The sequence below is a fragment of the Echiichthys vipera genome, assembly GCF_963691815.1.
Source record: "Echiichthys vipera genome assembly, chromosome: 2".
Lineage (NCBI taxonomy): Eukaryota > Metazoa > Chordata > Actinopteri > Perciformes > Trachinidae > Echiichthys > Echiichthys vipera.
In genome coordinates, this window is record NC_139827.1 from 30,700,081 (window position 1) to 30,721,325 (window position 21,245).

Consider the following 21,245-nt stretch of genomic DNA (forward strand, 5'->3'; position numbering starts at 1 on the left):
ATGTCAGAAATCGTACTGAAATCTGTAATGGGCAGGCGTAACCGATGACGACAGTGCTGAGCCGTCAAAGTCATCGCCTTGTTCATTGCTCTGATTGGTCGTAGTCGGTCGTAGTGCTATCCAATTGCATGCAGTGGTATTTTGAAATGCATGCGTTGGTGCCGCCCCTTGAGTTGGGAAGGTCAGTTGCTCGTTGCCGGATCCTACGTCTGGATAGATGTGGTCCCAGGCTTGGTTCAAGCTTGAAGCCAGCAGAATGTGCACCATTTGAACATACCATTAAATGTTTTTGTGTCAGAAGGAACTGTCTGCATAATGTACTGACATTTACCATGACAACATGACTTTTACCAGCACCACATCAAGCGCCCTGTCATTAAACTTGAAAATATGATCTTCAATAATATTACATCATGTTTAAGTTATAGAAAGTCTAGAATTTCATACATTTTCTGTATTCTCAGCACTTCCTGGTACTGTTATCTCAATCTATAAATCCATTGTTTAGTAACACATTACAGTAAGGCAATAACTTATTTTAAAGATTATTTTCTGGCTAGAGTGCCATATATGACAGAGAGGAAACTGAGGAGAGAGAGAGGGGGACGACAAGCGGGAAATATGTCTCGGGTGGAGTCAAACCTACGACCACTGCGATGAGGACACTTAGCCTCAATACATGCGGCGGCTGCGCTGCCACTGTGCCACTGGCCATGACAGGATACATTTTTGTCCCCCTGTATACAAGAAATAAAGGACTTTACTAATAATTTACTAATCCCATAGTCAAGCTTTGCCACACCTCCTCTGGAGACACATGAAGCTGTAGTGACGCCCCCAGGCAGAGAGAGGCAAATGAATGTTATCACAGCCAAACTATCCCTTTACCTCATCAGAAGTGGAGGTTAACCTGACCAAAGATGGCAGATATCATGGATGTGATGGAAATAGGTGCCCTGTGCTGAGATACTCTAAAAACATGCAGAGCTGTATAGGTCCAGCCTGTGTACACGCACAGAGGCAGAACAATGAATTATGTGAAAAGGAAGTTCTCGGTCCACAAACTAGAAAAAAATAAGCAAAAGAATTCAATCAAGATCTTGGATGCCTGTCTTGTGTTGACATTGCAAACCTTTCCAAAACTTTCATTGCGGTGAAAAGAACATCCTTTCCTTTATCCAAACATAAACAGCACGGCAACTCCACCGCAAAAAGGGCATTCAAGTTATATGTATATGTTATTAAGTTATATTTTAATGTGTTTGTTATTCTTATGTTGCCACAACCATTTAAAAACCTGCTTGCTATGCTTTCTGTTATGTGGATACACAGAGCACCAATGGATCCGACCTTTGCGTCGTGCATTATTTCCACAGCCTTGTGTGTTGCCTGTGTTATCGAATCTGTGTCATTCTGTGCCCAGCAAAAGCCTCACACACGCCAACAAAGGAACCCACGGGGCTCCTCCTAACCACCTCACTGTATCACTAATGAGATGCCATGAAAATTCCCGCTCGCTGCCTCTCTTTGAGCCAACTTTGCAAGTTCATTTGCACTCGTCTTATCCCCCCAGCACATCCTGCTCATTCTGCTCTCTCTTGCAAAGCCTCTTGCAGACTGAGTTGCATAACATCAGAGTAATGGGGGAAACACAATAAACCCTTTAAAAAATACAGTGCATCCTTTGCTCAGCCTTTCAAAGAGACTGGTGCATTATGGAAATTGTTCTATCATCTTTGGTCTCAGTGTCCTCTGAGCTTTACACTCATTTCCCAGGCTCAATGTCAGCACTGGTTTACATGCACACAACACATGCACTCACATGCTGTCTTGCAGCTTTAGAGTGTTTGTGCTTCTGTGTGTCACTGTGCTGAGAGAGTGTTAAAAGACAGTGAATGTAATTGCAGCATTTAAACACGTGATAACAGTCATGACACGTTACTTCTCCACTATGTATTCCTCTGAAATGCACTGAGTACTGAGAGGGCCTGTGGCTGTCGGCTGAATGTAAAGAATGCTTTGGGATGGAATGCATGGCCGACTGTGCGGAGGAAGGGAAGTGCATGACCTCACGGGGAAGGCCATGTCTCTGGGTCACACTCACCGTAAAAAGAGGCACGCAGACTACTTTGGGTAATCATGTTAATGACTTTTTTATGGATGATGATTTGCTCTTTGGACTTAGTGGTAACTTCATGACACATTCACTCCAAGATAATTAAGTTCAACTACTTTGTAATTTTGAGTTTGCATGGGAAAGCATTTAAAAGTCTAAGGCCCTCAGACTGAACACCTAAAACGTTTATATAAATGCTATTCTTATAATATAATTAGAGTGGTTCATTCATTTAGTAGGTTAAAGCTATTAAAATTTATATTTAGATTTATCTATTTTAGTTTTTTTCTCACTGGTCAACATGAAATAACAGGACAGATAGACGTCCAAAAAGCTGAGGGACGGAACTATTTTTATGACCCTGAACAAGTCTTTGATTAGGCTTTAGGTTTCCCTTTGTATCCCTGTCATCTTATAAAGTTACGAAGGATAACGCAGAGCTGAAATTTACGTGACTCACACACACCCTTTTTCCCAGGCTCAGCTTTGTTAAAGAAATAGAGTGAAAAAGAGGTAAGTTTTGATTATGTCTTCAACCATAGCCGTGGCATAATTTCTTCTCCCAAAACATGCGAGTACACTGACCCCCTTCATCACTGACCTGTAGGGGAGAGCGGGGTTAATCAAACCAGTGGTTAAAATGAGCCACGCCCTGTATTTAACTAACCATGAACAAAAGTAAAAATGTGACCGTGAATTAAGAAATTGTGGTTTACGTCACTAAATCAATCTTGGACTCAAAGAGTTGTGAGCAAACAGGCCAAAAAAAAGATTTTTGTCATGCCAAGAGAATTCATCATGTTACTAAACTTATTAGTCTTGTATCTTAATTAAATAGATATTTGGACATTATTACATGATCATTTAAGTCAGTGTAAGCTACAAAACAAGGTCATAAACTTAGCATAATTGCAGCTCTTAGCCACTTAGAGCCACACACAGTGTGACCACTAAGAGCAGTTTGATCACAATGGAGGTTGTGGGGTAAACAACCAGTGATGTTTGGTGAGTTGAGTCACCGATCACTGATAGTATTAAAGTCTTGATGCAATAAATACCTAGTTGTTGACTAATATTAAGTTCAAGTCAAACACAAACCTGCTGTACATATATAGCACATTTACACGTACATCCTTTCTATAATTATCTCTCAAAGATCACAGTTTAATCCTTACTTAGGTAACACATTGAACATCAGGACACAAACATATGGTTTTACTTACAAGTTGTGCCTTCGGAATAACTTTCTTTCATGTGTCATAAAATTGAGATAACTTGTTTTAATTTCCACACAAAAAACCCAGTGTAAAGTGTAGTAACTATTATTTGAAACAAATATACTTTTATTTTGAAGCAAATTTGTCAAATGTACAAGGGTTCCAACACTTTTTCCATGCCCCCCTCTGCAAACCCACCGACAATGCTACAAAATATATCCCACATCAACTTTAAGAACGTTTTTGTTTGTTGGTAAAAAAGCTAATCCTCTCCAATTGTGTGAGGTTTTTTTGCACGAGCAATGTGGTACGAATCTAAAAATGATGCCTTAAGGGCCCGCTCGGGAAAGGTAGGTTGCTGTGTGAATGCAGCAGGTTGCCTGACCAAATGCTCTTCTTTATCTCTGAAGAAGTCTGACCTTTTTTGCAGCCTCTGCTGTTGTTTTTGTGTCAAGCTACGCAGAAGTTTTGATGGTTTTAAACACTCACTTGAGAGGGTTTTCAGACAGAGCGCACATTTACGGCAATCATGGCCATTTTTCTGTATTTGAGTTGGCCAGGAGTTCTTTTTTGCACCAGTGTCCTCCACGGCAGGGCTGTTGGTCTGTTCCTTTGGTCTCTTTCTTGTCAAAAACCTGTCTATTTAGAGCATGGGTGTCAAAGTCAAGGCCAGATTCGGCGGGCCAGATTCGGCCCGCCAATGACTTATCTTGGCCCCCGGGATGATATTTGATTAGTATTAGAACCGGCTGGCACGCCACAGCCGCCTGCTGGTGTTTTTCATGCACCAAAACTACATTACCAACAATGCAACGGTAGCCCGCAAACTCACTGTAGCGCCGCAAGTGGGCCGCCCCGTCTTCAATATTCTTAAGCATTCAGGGCAGATGTCAACGTTCAAATAACATTATGATATGTTATACTATTATAAAATATATTTTGTAATTATGATTTTAAAAAACAGATTATATTTTCTAAAAATGATTAAAAAGATAATTAGATTAGATTTTTTGTCTTTCCTTTTTTTTCTAACTTCACTCCAATTTTCTGAGCCCCCCAGCCTGCCCACTTTGAAAACCACTGGTCTAAGACAAACTCTGTGTTCTATTCAGTGCTACAGTCTAAGTTAAACTATGATTTAATTATGTAGAAAGTTCACTTGTTCACACTTTAATGTTCCTGCACAAATCCATTAATGGATTAGTATGAACAAACAAGACTGAGCATACTGCAATGATAGCAGTGCTGTGAGGCTGTGCTTTGAGCTAAATGCTAATGTGAGCATGCTAAAATGAAAATATTTATATCATGCTCATCATCTTAGTTTTGCACTTGCTAATACTGCTAAACAGCAATATACACAATGTCCCGCTGAGGCTGGTGGGAATGTCAGTTTTGATGGTATTTGGTCATAAACCAAAGTTTTGGACAAATTGGAATTTTGATCTGATGGTGTTAGATGAAACGTTAAGGGATCAACAAAGTGATTACAGTTTATCCTGAGGGGGCCTTGAATGTGTGAAACCAATTTCATGGCAATCGAATAGCTGTTGAGAGATTTCATTTAAAGCCACAAATGCCAACTACAACATTAGAAAAAAAGGTCAGACTATTTTTACCACTACACATCAAATCTCTTCGGGTTTTGACTGTTGATCAGACCAAACAAGCATTTAAAGACATCACTTTGGGATCTGAGGCATTATTGACTTTTTATACACAGTTAAACTCCAGCAAGGAGAGTATTGTACCTACATAAAATTGGAGAAGTTGTCATAATGTTAACAGGTATGGTCAAAATTAATGCAGATGCCAAGATATCCTGGTTATCGGTCTCTAGCATGGACCAAACTACAAAACACTGAATCCTACAATTCCCGTTATGTAACTATTATTTTTTTGACCTTCCCTGTCTATTAAATGCCTGCCCTCAGTTTGTAACAGAGGTCTTCTGTTAAGAATGACCCAAAGCCAAGATCCAATTTCTTATCATCTTCAACATTCAGAAAGCTCCCTCTGGAGACACAGATGACACTGTACAACTGTTTTCACTGGCTGAATAATATTAACCAATACATGTTAATCTGACGTAGTGACCTTTTAATTGAATCATTGGGAAAATAATAGCAAAAAAATCAGATTGAGCAATAGTGAGACTAATAATTAGTTGCAGCCCTAGTGTTCACACTGGAAAAGTGATCAAACTAAATGTACAACTCACTTGCACTTCCTCTGTTATTTCTTTTTTGTACAGCAAGTTTGTTCATTTCTGGTTAACTAACTGGCAAGGATAGTACAATGTTTGACATTGTGACAGCTCAGTTTTAATGGCAAGGAAGGAAAATACACTTATTAGCTGCAAAAACATTTAAATATCCTCTTTTGTATTCAACCAAAGTAAATAATGTTATAGTATTAGAGTGCTGTGAAAGCACAACTTAATGATGAATGAACAACCAGCAGAGACTTTGGTTTCAGGACCATGGACAGCATCAGAGGACATATTATCTACAGGTCATGTGAGTGAGAGCTTCTTCTGTAGCCACCTGACATGAGAAACCCAATCAGATCTGATCATCACAGCATCACTAGTCTGTTAGTGCAGTAAACACATAAAAAGGATTTAACACCCCTGCCTTTTTGACTGTCAGAATACCCTACACATTAAACTCTGTCAATATATAGGTCTAGAGGTTGCATTGATTTTCTTTTTCCACAGTATCTTGGTTCATTGCATTTATATGAACCCCTCGACTGCCCTCTGGCCCCGAATGTGGCTGTATATCTTTTTTTATCCACCAATCGAATCCCAGATGATGACTGAGAATAGGTTATAATACACTGCTGCAGAGTGTGGAGATTAGCCATTAGCCACACAACTACAAGCCATTTATTTTCCAAACAAATCAATTAAATTATGCAAATCAGAAGCACTTTCCACTCATTCGGTGATGCTGGGTCTCTTACTGTTTACATGTGAGTGGAGGAGGCATCTGAGGTGATTGGCTGAGTGGGTGGGGGGAAAGATGTCTTTATGTTAATTTTCAGCCGTGGCTGTTTGGAAGGTTAAGAGCGATCACTCTGCTGGAAGTGCAGAGTGAGACACTCCAGATGAATTGTGCCACCTATAACACACAGGGACCAGAGCCAGCTGAGAACACTAGTTCGCTGGATTAATCAGTTTATTTGGGTCTGATGGAAACATTATGTTGGGTGTAGGACTGGGGAAAGACTGAACCCAAAGTGTGTAAAGAAGTCAGTTACATTTGGAGGAGGAAGTGTCATGGTTTGGGGATGTTTACTGCAGCAGGAGTTGGGCCTCTTGCACAGCTACATGGCAGAGTGAATGCAAATGTTTATGTGAACCTCCTTCAGCAACATGCAACACCTCCTCTGCAATTGTCTTCATATCAACCTGCAATTTTCATTCAAGACAATGTCCTCTGTCTCACTGTAAAACAGGTGAAGCAGTTCATTGAAGCTAAGAATATTGAAACAATGAAATGTCCAGCCCAGAGTCCAGATCTAAACCCCATAGAGAATCTCTGGGAAATCATAGGTAACAAAGTAATGTCTAAGAAACCCATTACAGTTACTGAACTGTGGAAGAGACTGAGTCAGAATGGACAAAGATCAAAGCAGAGCAGTGTGAGAAACTAGTGATGTCCTGTGGGCGCAGATGTGCTGAAGTCATTCAAAGCTGTGGACTCTTCACTTCCTGTTCATTTTTGAATCCTAGATAAGAAAACATTGTTTAATCTTCTCTTCTGACACAATGGTTAATGTTCTCTATAATTTTGCACACTGCTTTTTTTCAGTCCTTGGTAATTTTAAAAAAACATGCTAGTCCAGCAGTGGTATAGCCACAGCTGATGTTCTATCAAATTCTGAACAATAAAACAGTATTTCAGCATAAATCATGTTTTAATACTTTGTGATCTAATTTTGATGTCCAGTGTATTCAGAATGGAAACACGAGTTTAGCTACGGATGAAGGGAGTTGATTGTCACTCTGTAATTTTCGGTCTGACAACCTTGTAAGTGCGAGAGGCGTAGGTGTGCCAGTGACAAGGAGCTCGCTTTTCATATGACAGCACCACAATACTTGTCACTAGATCGTTTTTTTTATCCAATCAAAATTACATTATTAAAATTTTTGGAAATGTCAACAGAGCAAGCCGAACCTCCAGCAGCTCTCTGAGACGGAGAAATAAGAGAATAGTATAGAAAAATATGGTTGAGAAATAATGTCATAACCATACCATGACTATGTTGTTAAAACATTTTGACCTCTACTTTGGATCTCTGGATGTCAAAGAAGGCCCAGCTCGGGTCAGAACAGCACAATCCTGTACTGTACTATAGGCTATGGGACACTGGCACACTCTGCACACCCACCATTTTCACACAGCCGCCTTTAAAACCACTGGATGTAATCCTAAGGCCCTCCTAATTTTTAAACTTGAAAGACTTTCTTTTAACTCTGTGATACAGTTAGAGACCAGCTGGTGAACATAGTTCAGCATGTGATAGTTCACAAAGGAATTGTTAGAGACCAAAGACAGAGCTAAAAGGAGTTCATCCATTCATCAGGTGGACACGACTGCGTCTGATATGCTGCTCTGTAACTTCTGGATGTGTATGGTTGTTAAACAGGGAGCTGTTTGCTAACAAGTAAGCCATGTCAACTTACAATGTTTTGTTTTCAACTTGTTTACACTGCCCCCAAGTGGCCAAAACACACATTTACTTATTTTAACATGACATTGCTGTGTCACTCGTGATCCACTACGAACTCACTATTAACAGCCTGTATAATAGACACTGAATAGTTTTTTGGTAAATACTAAAGTGGACCTATTATTCATCATCAATTTTAATACAAAATGTGACAGATGGTATTGTTCATCGTCAAGCTGTCTTCATACCTAAACGATAGATTAGGCTGTTTGCCAATGACTCCCAAAACAATTTATATATTGTATATATATTTTATTTAACATTCCAAAAATGGTAGCAGTTTTAAACACGTTGTTTACATTGTGAAATGGAACTACTTGGTTTAAGGTTGAATATGGAGAATGAGCAGGACACCGCCTCGATCGTAGTCGCAACAACAAAAAATAATTCTAGCAGTCGAGTTGCCAGGTTGGTCAGACCCAGCCCAGCAGCCTACAGGAGACTAGAGTCTGTTTGAGCCTGTTTGAACCCATCCCCCCTTTTTTAAGGAAAAGCAATATTTTCATTCTGTACCCCTGAAAACGCCCAGTGGGTGTATTGTTTTTTTTTTGTTGTTGTTTTTTAATATAGCTTTTAAAGATCCTACATATCTACTACTTGTTAAGGTTTAGGAAAAGACCATGGTTCGGGTTCAATAAGATTGTTTTTGCTGACACAACTCTGTGATGTAGGATGTAGTTACGTCCCTGATATGGTTACGTACTGATGCAGTTAATTTGGTTAAATTAAAAATAAGACTTTTGGTTTCACACAAACAGTGTTCCCCTGGGTAAAAGTCCTACTGTTTGACCCGTCCACCACCCTGGTGCTCTTTACACAACCTCGCCTGACTCCCTCTTTTGCTCCAGCCATATGGCCACAACAAATGTACACTTGTGCCATAATATCACTACTATATAGTAAAAACAATTACACTCAGAATTCAGATACTCCAAACAAATGTATGACAGTTAATATATAGAGCATATTAAAGGTGATTTTGTGTTTCTCGGAACCCATCCACTCTCAACAATTTAGCCTCTAGGGACAACAGCTATTATCTGGGGCTTTCTGGTGAAACCAGTGGATATGATTGCAGATAAATAATTATAATAAATAATCGTCATCAGACAATAGCCGATGTGTTCCCAGATTACATTTCGGTCGATGTATTCTGCCTCTTTTGCTCTCCACACGGACAGTTTGTCGACATGCAACCAAAGCCTGCGCAAACGTAATTGTTCAATATTACTTATTACTTAGTTTATAGAGATTAATACTTTGTCTGGAGGATGATGGATCTCTGGGTTGAACTGAAGCTTTACAAAGTTCTATTAAATGCCTGGTGGGGCTATTTTTTTCTTTCCAGTCCTGTTATCACTGGCTTTGCTAATACTCTAGTCTTTCTGCCATACATACCTGACCATATTATAGAGATTGAAGTTCTCTTCACAAATTTCATCTTGTAAATGTTAGCGAAAGGTCTGCAGTTTTAATTATTAATGTGTTAGTGTACATAAAGCAGGACATGGCTGAAAAAAGCCATGTCTGCTCTACTAAAGCCTCTCCTTGAAAAAGAAAGCACACCCGCAGCATGTGAACCGGCCTTTCTCCAGAAGGCTTAAGAGGAGATCTGAAATGATAAAACACAGATGTGCTCTCACTGTTGAGCGTCAGGAGCCACCGTAACTCTAAACCCCTCGCTACCTCAGACAACGACGTGTTTTTGGAAGATCTATGTGATGGGGAAAAAAACATGTTATGGTTATAAAAATTGAAGGCAACGATTTCCTGGCGGAGGGAGCGACAGTCAGAGTGTGGAAATGGTCGAATGTTGCTTAGCTTCCAATAACCGCAGTTTCACTGCTTGTTTCTTGCAATTCGTGTTACACAAACAAGCATGATTAACTTGATATCTCAGGAAATTGAATAATAGTCGGCCTCATGGTTCACTGCAGAGAGGAAATAAGTTCTGTGATTGTGCTGCCAGGTTGTTGGTGTTCTGCTCTTCCTTCAGTGCCAGAATGGGTTCAAGAGTTTGTCACAGAGGAAAATGAAGCGAGCAGTTTCACTTAAGTGCACATTTCTATGATCAACAGCATAATTGTGACCAGTGGAAATGATGTCTTGGAATTTTATATTTGCTCTGCCGGTCAGCATAGTGGTTATAGAGGTCAGGCTATTGCATTTGTCCTGTTTGATTTCAAGTCTGTGTTTGTATGTTGTATTTATGAGTCCCTCCTTTGTCTTCATGTTCTGTTTAGGTTCATCTTGGTCTTTAGCTGCCTGGTCCTCTCCGTCTTCTCAACCATTCCGGCTCATCAGGACTTCTCCTCCTACTGTCTCCTCATTCTGGTAAGGGATTGGACAAACATCAGCCAAAAAGCTTTTTCTACAAACAAAATGCCAGTTCTTGTATTTGACATTACTTTCAAACCTCCACATGGGTATCAGAACCACACATCACAGTGTGATACAATACAGCCAACTAAAGCTGGACACAGTTAGTAGATCTAGACTTCAAAATTAGTGTCTGCCCTCAAACTGGACTATTTACCTACTTTAAGAACACTTAATAGAGCTCGAAGTTACCCTCAGAAAGAAAGATAGACAAGACAGAACAAGCTACTTGTAGGCGCGGGAGCAAAAATGCTTTTATAAAGACTCTCAGTATTACCCAACAAACGCCTCGAACTGAAAGTAGAGGTTGCTTTTTTTTATACAGTCGAGCATTTACTGTGCATGATTGCACTCATTTCACAAACTGCACTGAGCTAATAACTTCAGAGTTGTTATCGAACGGGAGCTGAATCAATATGAGAGCAGAGAGAGTCAGTATCATAAATATGTTATTCTGGTGTCCATTTTAATGACAAAACATTGCAGGGGATATGTATTATAATACTTGACGATGTACTACCAACACGATTTAATCTACGCTGCCTGACTAACATACTGTATAATACCTGCCAAATCCCTTTTTTTGTCTTTTTGAACAGGAGTTTGTGATGATCGTGGTGTTTGGGTTGGAGTACATCATCCGTATCTGGTCGGCAGGATGCTGCTGTCGCTACAGAGGATGGCCGGGACGGCTCCGCTTTGCCAGGAAGCCGTTCTGCGTCATAGGTCAGTTGGAGCATACCTTTTGGTTAAGTCTTCTTTGTGGAAACAGACACAGATAATCCCCCCCCCAAAAAAAGTAATCTTTTCCAGCACAAGTATAATTTCCTCTCCTTTATTGTTTGGCCTTTCAGTGGCCTTCTACTTGCCCTCTAGTGCATCTCAGTCGTTTTCTCTGTCAACGCAGTCTGATGTTAGACGTAAGCACGGTTTCATGGCACGCTACTGACCATAGTTTGCTTGTGTCACTTAATGTTGTGGTCAGAGCTCATAAGCAGGGAGCATTTATGTAATTGGGTTGCATTAAGTGACTTTTATTCTTTCCGCTGTTTAGACATGGATCTTTCCGCTCCCTCTTGGAAACTAGGGTGCTCAAGGGAGGGAGAGCAGGGCTTTGAGATCCCGCAGGGTGCTGTTAGCTCCCATCCTACTCTAGTGCTGTAGTGTGCCAGCACTGAGGGCATACCAGCAAAAAACAAAAAAGTTGAAAATAAAGAAAGAGAGACAGAGGCAGGTAGACTGAGTGGTGAAGTCAAGGATGAAATCCGGCCACTGATAGAAACATGAATTGTGTATCAATTGCAACCGCTTTCTGCTCTGTGTAGTTTTGCAGCTGAGTGAGATTTGCCCATTTCTGTGTTGGATTGCACTCCTTTATACGCTTCATTTTTCTACCAACTCTCTAAAGACACTGATCATTTTACTGTAACTGTGTGTGGCTGTTGGCACTGATCTTCGTGAATTGGAATTGGATTTCGCAATGTCGCCCATTTGCATAGAAAGGGGCCAATTTTGCACCAAATGCATATTACCAAATTTAAATACAGGAAAACAGCACAGGAGCTGACACTATTTGCTTAGCAACACAGTTAGGAGTGCCTTTAACGCTGTGTGGGTGCTTTTAGAATTACACAGTGTCTTTTTGTTTTATGTGTGCAAGTTTAGCAGCGCAAGAATCACACATTTTTTCCGCTGTGAGCGTGAAAAATGAGAAGGATAATGAGATAAATTGAGAAACTGAAAGAGAAAATGTGGATAGTAGAGAGACAGATGGAGGTGATCCAAGTATACGTGCATATATAATGCTATTTGATATGGCCTTCGGAAATTAATTAGTCACTCCTCTGGTTTCCCTGTGATATATCTTAAATGAATAAAGTGAAACCATGAAGTGAGATTCCAGCGTAAAATAAGCCCATGGTCTTTTTCTACACTTGCAGACTTCAAATAAGCCATTGAGACAGTTGTTTTCGTGTATGAACTATTAACTGAGAGTCCCTAACAGTCGCTAACAGCTGGACGTGGCTAACACTGATTAGCTCAGGGCATTGCAGTGATGCCATTGAAATGGCATTTTTAACCACTAATATTGCTCCAAATAACACCAAACCTCTGCAGTAACATCATAAGAGTCCTTAGACATAAAACGAAGCACCAACAACGTAGTTGGTGAACCTGGAGTTTATTGCTTCTGGGAAAACTCCCTGCCACCACAGTTACTGAGGCAGTGTTTTTTTCTTCATGTACTGTATGTTTAAGTGAAATTTCCTATATCGTATGTACAAGTACATCAACACAACTATTTGAGTCCCAGAGTTCATTTACTGGAGCTAAGTGGTGGAAACACAGCAGTTGACAGCCTGAATGATTGACTATTGCTGCTCGCCTTCACTGGGGTTTGTTCTCACCAGATGTCCTTGTAAACGTCCTGGAATGGTGCGCCTGAGGGTGGACTGAGATACCATGCAATCTTCCTGTTATGTTTTGCTCCAGAATCTATTGAGGAAAGAAAAATAATTATTGTTATGAATTATCATTTAATTCTTCTTAGATATAAAAAAAATAATATTTGTTTTGGACTTGTTTTTCAAATGGTGATGATCTCACTTTGGAATAAAAGCCCTTACAGAGATGATGGTACTGAGCAGGAGGAATCTTGGGATCAATGCCACAGCCCCAATGAAAATCCATCCGTTTAGGTGCTTGAGAGATTAGAGGGCTGTTCGTTTGCTCTCAACAAATTCCTTTCTTCTATTTGTGCCTCTGCCTACACAATATGGGAATATGGTACTGCATTTGACAAGATGGAGGCGGTGACGGCATACATTGCTGCTCAACAGCTTGATTAGATGGCTTAGAGGACTACTCTATATTTTTGAACTGGTTCCTGTTTCAGTGTCAAGTGCACAATAATGCACCCTTAAACAAGCTCGATATAACAGACAACATGTTCCTTTAGTAAAGCTCTTTTTTGTGCTGTTTTTATGCCTCCGCACTGGGGACAGCTGGGACCGGAGATATGATGTTTCAGGTTGTCCATCTGTCCCATTCTTGTGAACGCAATACATCTCAGGAACCCCTAGAGGGATTTTCTTCAAATTTGGCACAAATGTCCACTCAGACTTAATGATGACTAACTCCAAAGCAAGTAATCGACATAACACAAGAATGCCTTTGCTAATTATGACAACATTTCACACAAATGTCTAAAGGGATAAAATGATGAAAATTTTGTCAGATGCTTAAGTGGTGACACTTATCTTAATACTGAGCTGATTGTTTAGATCTTCTGTGCTGTCGGTTAAGGATGTGTGTGAAACATCGACGTTCACCAAAAAATAAACCTAATACCTTTTTATTAAATTCCTTAAAAGGCTTCACTACATAAATTATGTGAGTCACCAAGGGTGTCGTTATTGTGTTTTTCATAGTGTTGCTGCAGCACATTGACCAGGGGTGGGGAACCCATACTCCTGGAGAGCCACTGCCCTGCATGTGTTAGGTTTCTCTCTGCTCTAACACACCTGAGTCTAATGATTTGCTCGTTATCAAGCAGCTGATGCTCGTCACAGTTTGATCATTGTTAGACTCAGGTGTGTTAGGGTAGGGAGAAACCTAAAACATGCAGGACTGCGGACCTCCAGGAGCATGGGTCCCCTACCCCTGACATAAACAAATACACTTTCCCTGCACGTACATGTGAAAATGTTATCTAACTGTAAAGCAAGGAATCTATGTCTTTCTTTTTGCATATAAAGACAATGTTCATCCAATCTATCTCACACTTGGCAGGCTGTATTGCTGCAGACCCAATGACGTACTGTGTGTCAAATTTGGCCAGATGGTGGCGCTAACAACACACTTTACTCCTGAGCCATGAGTCTCAGACATATGTTTTTTTTACTTGGATTCTGTTGGTCCAGACCAAGCTATCTATAGAAGCCACAGCCACATACATTTTTTCGCTACTCCTAAAAATTTTGAGCAGTCGTCACCAAATTTGTACAGAATATCTCTGGCAAAAAAAGTGACTTTTTCATAATTTTGATGTTCCATACACAGATTCACTATAGCTGACCTTCAAAGTTTGCTCAAATGATGTGGGCAAGTCTCATATTACAATAAATTCTCCTAAACGCTTTGTGCTGTTGCAACCACACTTGGTGGACATGTGTAGATGTGATGTCTGAGTGAACATGACAAAATTTGTGCCATTTGATCAATAAGTGGGGCTGAAGCAGCATCATCCAACTTATCTTATAAGGAAGGAATCTATCTGTGTAAGAAGGGATATATCTCAAGAAATATTCACCATCAGGTGTACTGCTGAGGACTGAAAGGGACTACACTGTCTAGGGTAAAGTTGACTGGATGAGAAGTCCTCGATAAAGCTGCAAGCAGCACTTTAGGGGGGCAACAACGAACAGGCTCTGAACCTTTAAAAGAAAATCAGCATAACAAAAATGTCACAGCACTTATTTCTACCGTGGTCCTAGTTAGATGTTGTAAAGGTGTGTGCATGTGCGTACATGCACATGGAGATACAGCGTTAGTGGCACGTTAAAGCACTAAAAAACATCAATATACAGAAAAATTCCCATTACAGGAATATCCTGACAACAGACTAAATTGCACACTTCTTATTATACTTTACATTATGTACTGTATATATGTTAGAGTCTAAGTGACATGTAATGTAGAGATGTTGATAGTTTCAGATATACTGAAAAATGATGTTCTTCATACAACAGTGCTTCATCCAATTACTTCTTCCCCAGTGTCCTGTTTGTGTCAACATCAATATCGTTGTGGTAGAGAGGCAGCTTATATAGCATATAGCGTATATAGGAAGAGTACACAGGACATTATTGCACTGTTGATGCCCATGGCAGAGTATGTCAACTCCAGCCTTTGTTGGAATTATTTGCCACAGTGAGGGGTGAGAGTGAGGTGAGGTTATTGCAACGGCATGATGGACATCAAGCCAGTTCTAGATATTCTGACCTCCAGGCTTGGATGAGCCATCCTGCCTGTCTCTTTAAAAGGCCAGTTTCACATTAGGATCGGTATTAGTAAGATACAGGCCTATTTGCCTTTAATTTGACTTGGTACCTATCAGGGTGAACACTTTTGTCCTCCTATGACATGTCTTTTCTGTTTCATTTGTTCTCATGTGCATAGGTGTGTGTAATCTTTTTATAGAGCTTTATTTTGGTTGGGAACACTGTTGTTTCTCAGTATTTGGGTGATGCAAATATGGCTTTGGCACTACAAAGATCCAAGTCCATGCTCAAATGTAATGCCTGGAAATGTATTTGTATGGAGAAAGCTTTAAGTCATATTTCTACAGAATAACATAATACGTTGTAGTCATTTTTATTCACCAGTAAATTTAGAAAACTTAGTAAGTGATGCTAGATTTTGTTTTCAGTGTTGAGTCATAAGAGTTACATTCATCCTTGTATGTATTTCATCTCTGCCCTCCAGATATCATAGTGCTGATAGCGTCGGTGGCAGTTGTGTCGGCAGGGAGCCAGGGAAACATCTTCGCCACCTCAGTGCTGCGAAGCCTGCGTTTCCTGCAGATCCTGCGCATGGTGAGAATGGACCGAAGGGGAGGCACCTGGAAGCTGCTGGGCTCTGTGGTTTACGCACATAGCAAGGTGGGCTGCTACGGATCAATGGACAATACACACATACGCACACACACACACACACACACACACACACACACACACACACACACACACACACACACACACACACACACACACAAATACTGTGGTTGTTCTTGTTCTTTTTCTTGTTGTTGCTGTTGCTATTGTTAGCTGCTGTATAGGATAAGACCTCCTTGAAGCTCTAAGCTGATGCTTGCCAATATGGGGACTTTGTGAGCTCAATGGGATGTCCTGAACTCACGATACCACTGTGCTGCCCCATACAGTGTGTACTGTAGATAGTATAGTACAGATTGAAACTTTAAAAGGACACAGATTCATTTAAGTCCCTCAGGACAGGATTATGAGAAGACTCTCAATGGGGAATCGGTTCAACACTGCAGCTGGAGTTGGTCTCCAGTTCAGTGCTAAACAGGGAAAGGATCTGTCTCTGCACACAGTGTCTTGTCGTTTAAGACTTTTTGGACTGAAAGCCAAAGGACTGGGGAGAGACTGAACCCAAAGTGTGTAAAGAAGTCAGTTAAATCTGGAGGAGGAAGTGTCATGGTTTGGGGATGTTTACTGCAGCAGGAGTTGGGCCTCTTGTACAGCTACATGGCAGGTGAATGCAAATTTTTATGTGAACCTCCTTCAGCAACATGCAACACCTTCACTGCAATTGTCTCCAAATCAACCTGTAATTTTCATCCAAAACCACGTACCCTGTCTCACTGTAAAACGGGTTAAGCAGTTTCTTGAAGCTAAGAATGTTGAAACAATGAAATGTCCAGCCCTGAGTCCAGATCTAAACCCCATAGAGAATCTCTGGAAAATCCTCAGCAACAAAGTAATGTGTAACAAACCCAGTACAGTTACTGAACTGTGGAAGAGACTGAAGAAGAATGGACGCAGATCAAACCAGAGCAGTGTGAGAAACTAGTGATGTCCTGTGGGTGCAGAGCAATTTAAAAAAGTAATGGAAAAAATGATAGTGCTTCAGAAGTGTTATTCAGTGTTGGTACTGAAAAACTTAAAGCTTTTACTCCTTTCAAGCAATTCTCAACTCACTCTCATATCTCTGCCATCCACCTTAATCAACCCACACAAGTCAACTTCTTTTCACTTGATAAAAGTCTTAGTATCATCCCACTAGACACAGAATTGAGGACAGGTCATTGTTGCTGACATACTTACTCTTTACTTAAATAGAAAAGCTGCCCATTCAAACTGAATAGTCACCATTGAAATGAAAGGGTTGCATAATGTTAGGCTGTGTTTGTAGCGAGGACATGTTCTGTAAGAGTTTTTGGGCCATTGTATATGATTTATGGAAGTTTCTAGTGCATTCAAGTCAATTCTTCAGCCAGTTGCAGATCATGTTTAATTGGTAATCATCATGTCTAATTGTTAAAATTGCTGGTAAAATCAAAGACATTAAAGTGGAGTCTGAGGTGGCAGTTTTCAGCTTGCAGTGCGGTGGGAGCAAGTGGCCCGGACAGTAAAGTTTCATGACTGTATCTTGCACGGTTGTGAGACTATATTGGTGACAAGATATGGCCACAGACAGACAAACATTTAAATGCTACAAATGGTTCCCACTACAGTAGGTGTCTGCCATGATGACAGATACACACACACAAACAATGTGTAAACAATTACTTACTTCAACTTTAAGTTTCCGTAGATTTAAATGAAATGTTATACACAACTGAAATTCCTTGATTGACTGATTTGGGGAAATACTAACTTGCTTTCTTGCCGAGAGTTAGTTGAGGCTATTTCTTGACTGGGAGCAGTACCTTCCTGGATTCTTTACATTGTTGTTCCCAGCCAAGAAATAGTCCCTCCATAAGTGCAATACGTTGGATTGAGCCTTAGACATGCTGGTAACAGCCAACAAGCCAGTTGTTATCTAATCCCTTTGATATACTTCTCAGATATCACTCTATCTTTCAGCTACCCTCTTAAAATGAATGTTCAAAGCAGAACTGTGTTCAAGTCTTGTCTCCTTGGTATATGAGAGAGGTTAGGGAAGGGGCAATTGCCTTCTTTTTTATTGAATCACTAGTAATCTGAAAGGACATACATGCATCTCTTTCTACAGTATGCACAATTTCCAGTCATTAATTGGTCTGCTCTTTCAAAATGCTTTACAAAGACTTGAGAAAAAAAAAGACAAAAGCTAACAGTGAGAAGAGGTCAAACTCAAACTGAATAAATGCCACACATATAAACACTAAACTGCTTTGCCAGCTTAATTGTGTTGTAACTAAGAAAAAAAATTATATGGAAAGATTTAAGCAACAGAGACCCTTTCTACTGCCCATTGATTCACCAGTCTACTCTGTCACCGACACACCTCATTGACATTTACAGTTGTTTGAAATAAGACTAACCAATCACTTTATAAATATGTTGTAAAAAAATAAGGATAACCAATCACTTTATAAATATGTTGTAAAAAAATAAGGATAACCAATCACTTTATAAATATGTTGTAAAAAAATAAGGATAACCAATCACTTTATAAATATGTTGTAAAAAAATAAGACTAACCAATCACTTTATAAATATGTTGTAAAAAAATAAGGATAACCAATCACTTTATAAATATGTTGTAAAAAAATAAGACTAACCAATCACTTTATAAATATGTTGTAAAAGAATAAGGATAACCAATCACTTTATAAATATGTTGTAAAGAATAAGACTAACCCATCCCTTTATAAACATGTTGAAATCTTCTGCATGTTTATGTTGAAGTCCCTAAACTGTAAAGATGAAAGTGAAGTGATATAGAATTGTGACATGAAATTAGACAAAATATAGACTAGTAGAAAAATAGACAAGCAACCAATCAGATTGCTTGATTCGAGCCATCCGTTTTACAATCATCTTTTCCTCACAGTAACGATTATCTGGAAAATTAGAGGGTTATCTTATTATAGGATTCTTTAACTTCCTGTACAAATGATCTTGTATACTATCACTCAGTTTTTTCCGGCTGTTTGTAATTACAAAATAATTAGAGAGCATTTGCGAAGAGATCACACCAGTCGTGATGCCAAATTAGGCCATGGGCGTAAAGTGGGGGGCAACAGCCCCTTCCCTACTCTCTACCCCCCTACTTCCGGTGACCTAACTCAGATCACACCCAGCTGTGAACACAGCCTTCATTTTGACTTTAACTATACACCTGTAAAGTTTCATGACTGCATTTTGAACGGTTACGATGCTATTGTGGTGACAAAATCTGGCCAAAAACTCCTCTGTGGTAGTTCACACAGCAGAGCCACATTTTACCACAAATGACACACAGACACACAAACACACAGACACAGACGCACACACACACACACACACACACACACACACACACACACACACACACACACACACACACACACACACACACACACACACACACACACACACACTCACAAGGTGAAATTAACACCAGCAGCTGGTAACAAAAGAGCTGGCCATTTGCCTTAAATGTTGTGTGAAGTGCGGTGTCATTAGAGGATGCATTGTTCGCCTGCTAAAGGTGGCATTGGTTGAAAAATGCTGGGAAGCTCCAGCCTGATAACCATAACAACATTTGTACATGCTCTTTTGCTCTTTTGTATTTGGGTTTCTATGAAAGGCTCATCCTACAGTAAAGACAAAAGGGACAGTATCTGCTTATTACAAAAAAGTCGGCAGTGATGGCAGCTAAAACACAGATTCAATAAAGGTCATTAACTTTTTATTACTTGGTCGTTCTATTTATTACAAAGAACGTTTTGTACTCAAAGTTCATAGAAAAGCCAACTTTGGTTGATCAGACGTTCATATGCTAAAGTGGTTGTGTAATAACAAATCTCTCTTTTTTCTATGATTACCCTCTGAAAGTCAGTGTTGACCTCTGTCTGCAGGAACTGGTAACTGCCTGGTACATCGGCTTCTTGGTTCTAATCTTCTCTTCATTTCTCGTCTACCTTGTGGAGAACAAGTTCAACAAGGAGTTTGCTACCTACGCTGATGCTTTGTGGTGGGGCACAGTGAGTATGGAGGGATATCTGTATTCAGTAAAGATTCATAATGAATTCATAATGGGATACAAAAAACAGTTTTCTGCATAATTTTTTGTTTCCTAAAAAGATAGAAATATTCCTCATTTGCATATACATACATACATATATATATATATATATATATATATATATATATATATATATATATATATATATATATATATATATATATATATATATAAATATAACTCTATTCATATGTATGGAAAAATGTATGGAGGTTTTAGTTCTCTTTTTTCCCAGTCTGGGCCAGAAGTCTCCTCTTCCCTAGAACTTTCACTAAACTTTTCAGTTTGATTCCTATCTTTGGTTTGGTTTCTACAGAAGGGTTTATTCATATATCATTCATAGCCTGATTTACACAACATTTGATTCCTTGAAATATGGATTTCTTTGGCAGTTGACAGTATGTTCCGATTTATGGAGTGATAAAAAGAGATATCCAAAATCCCTGTAGCTGCCTGGAATTTTTTTAATAGATTTCTTTTCACATGCACGCTTAGTTTTTTTGGGCATCAGGAGTTCTCGAAGTAACAATTTGTACAATTGGGTTCCCTCTTCACATAAATGTGTGCACTGGACGCTGAAGTTGTGCTTCTGTTGGGCTCCTGTTGGGCCTCTGAGCATTGACAGCTCGTCCATAAACTTTAGCCCTGCATGGCTCTATTAATGACCATTTTCATAACGGCTCAAAAACACGACACTGATTGTCATGCAAGGCACTCAGAGCCTGAATAAGAGATTATCCAGACTGCTTGGTCTGCCAAACAGAGAGATAGATAGATCGATATATGTACGAATAAAAGGACACATAAAACAGACTGATTTCGGTGAAATGTTACAGTCATTAAATAGTGAATACGCTGCATAAATCCTCCTTTTCAGACTCCTGCTGAAAACATGTGAATAGCCCTCTTCATGTTTTGATGTGTCATCATTATGAATCATTATCACAATTTACTCTGTTTCTTCTTTTATTAAAAAATTTCAGGTTCCTGCTTTGAGCAGGACATTTTAATCCTCTCTTTAGTTTAATGTAGTCAGTCAAAGGAGTCAAATT

General features: G+C 39.6%; 1 protein-coding gene across 1 annotated transcript in view; it reads left to right on the forward strand.

The window, feature by feature from the left end:
- The window catches only part of LOC310954248 (potassium voltage-gated channel subfamily KQT member 5-like), a gene marked incomplete at its 3' end in the record, with an annotated part of 146,154 nt that overhangs the window by 99,008 nt on the left and 25,901 nt on the right, over positions 1–21,245 (forward strand). Inside the window, 4 exon segments of the mRNA XM_083923628.1 lie at positions 10,317–10,407; positions 11,052–11,178; positions 15,940–16,115; positions 20,027–20,152. Coding sequence (XP_083779754.1) covers positions 10,317–10,407; positions 11,052–11,178; positions 15,940–16,115; positions 20,027–20,152 — 520 coding nt within the window.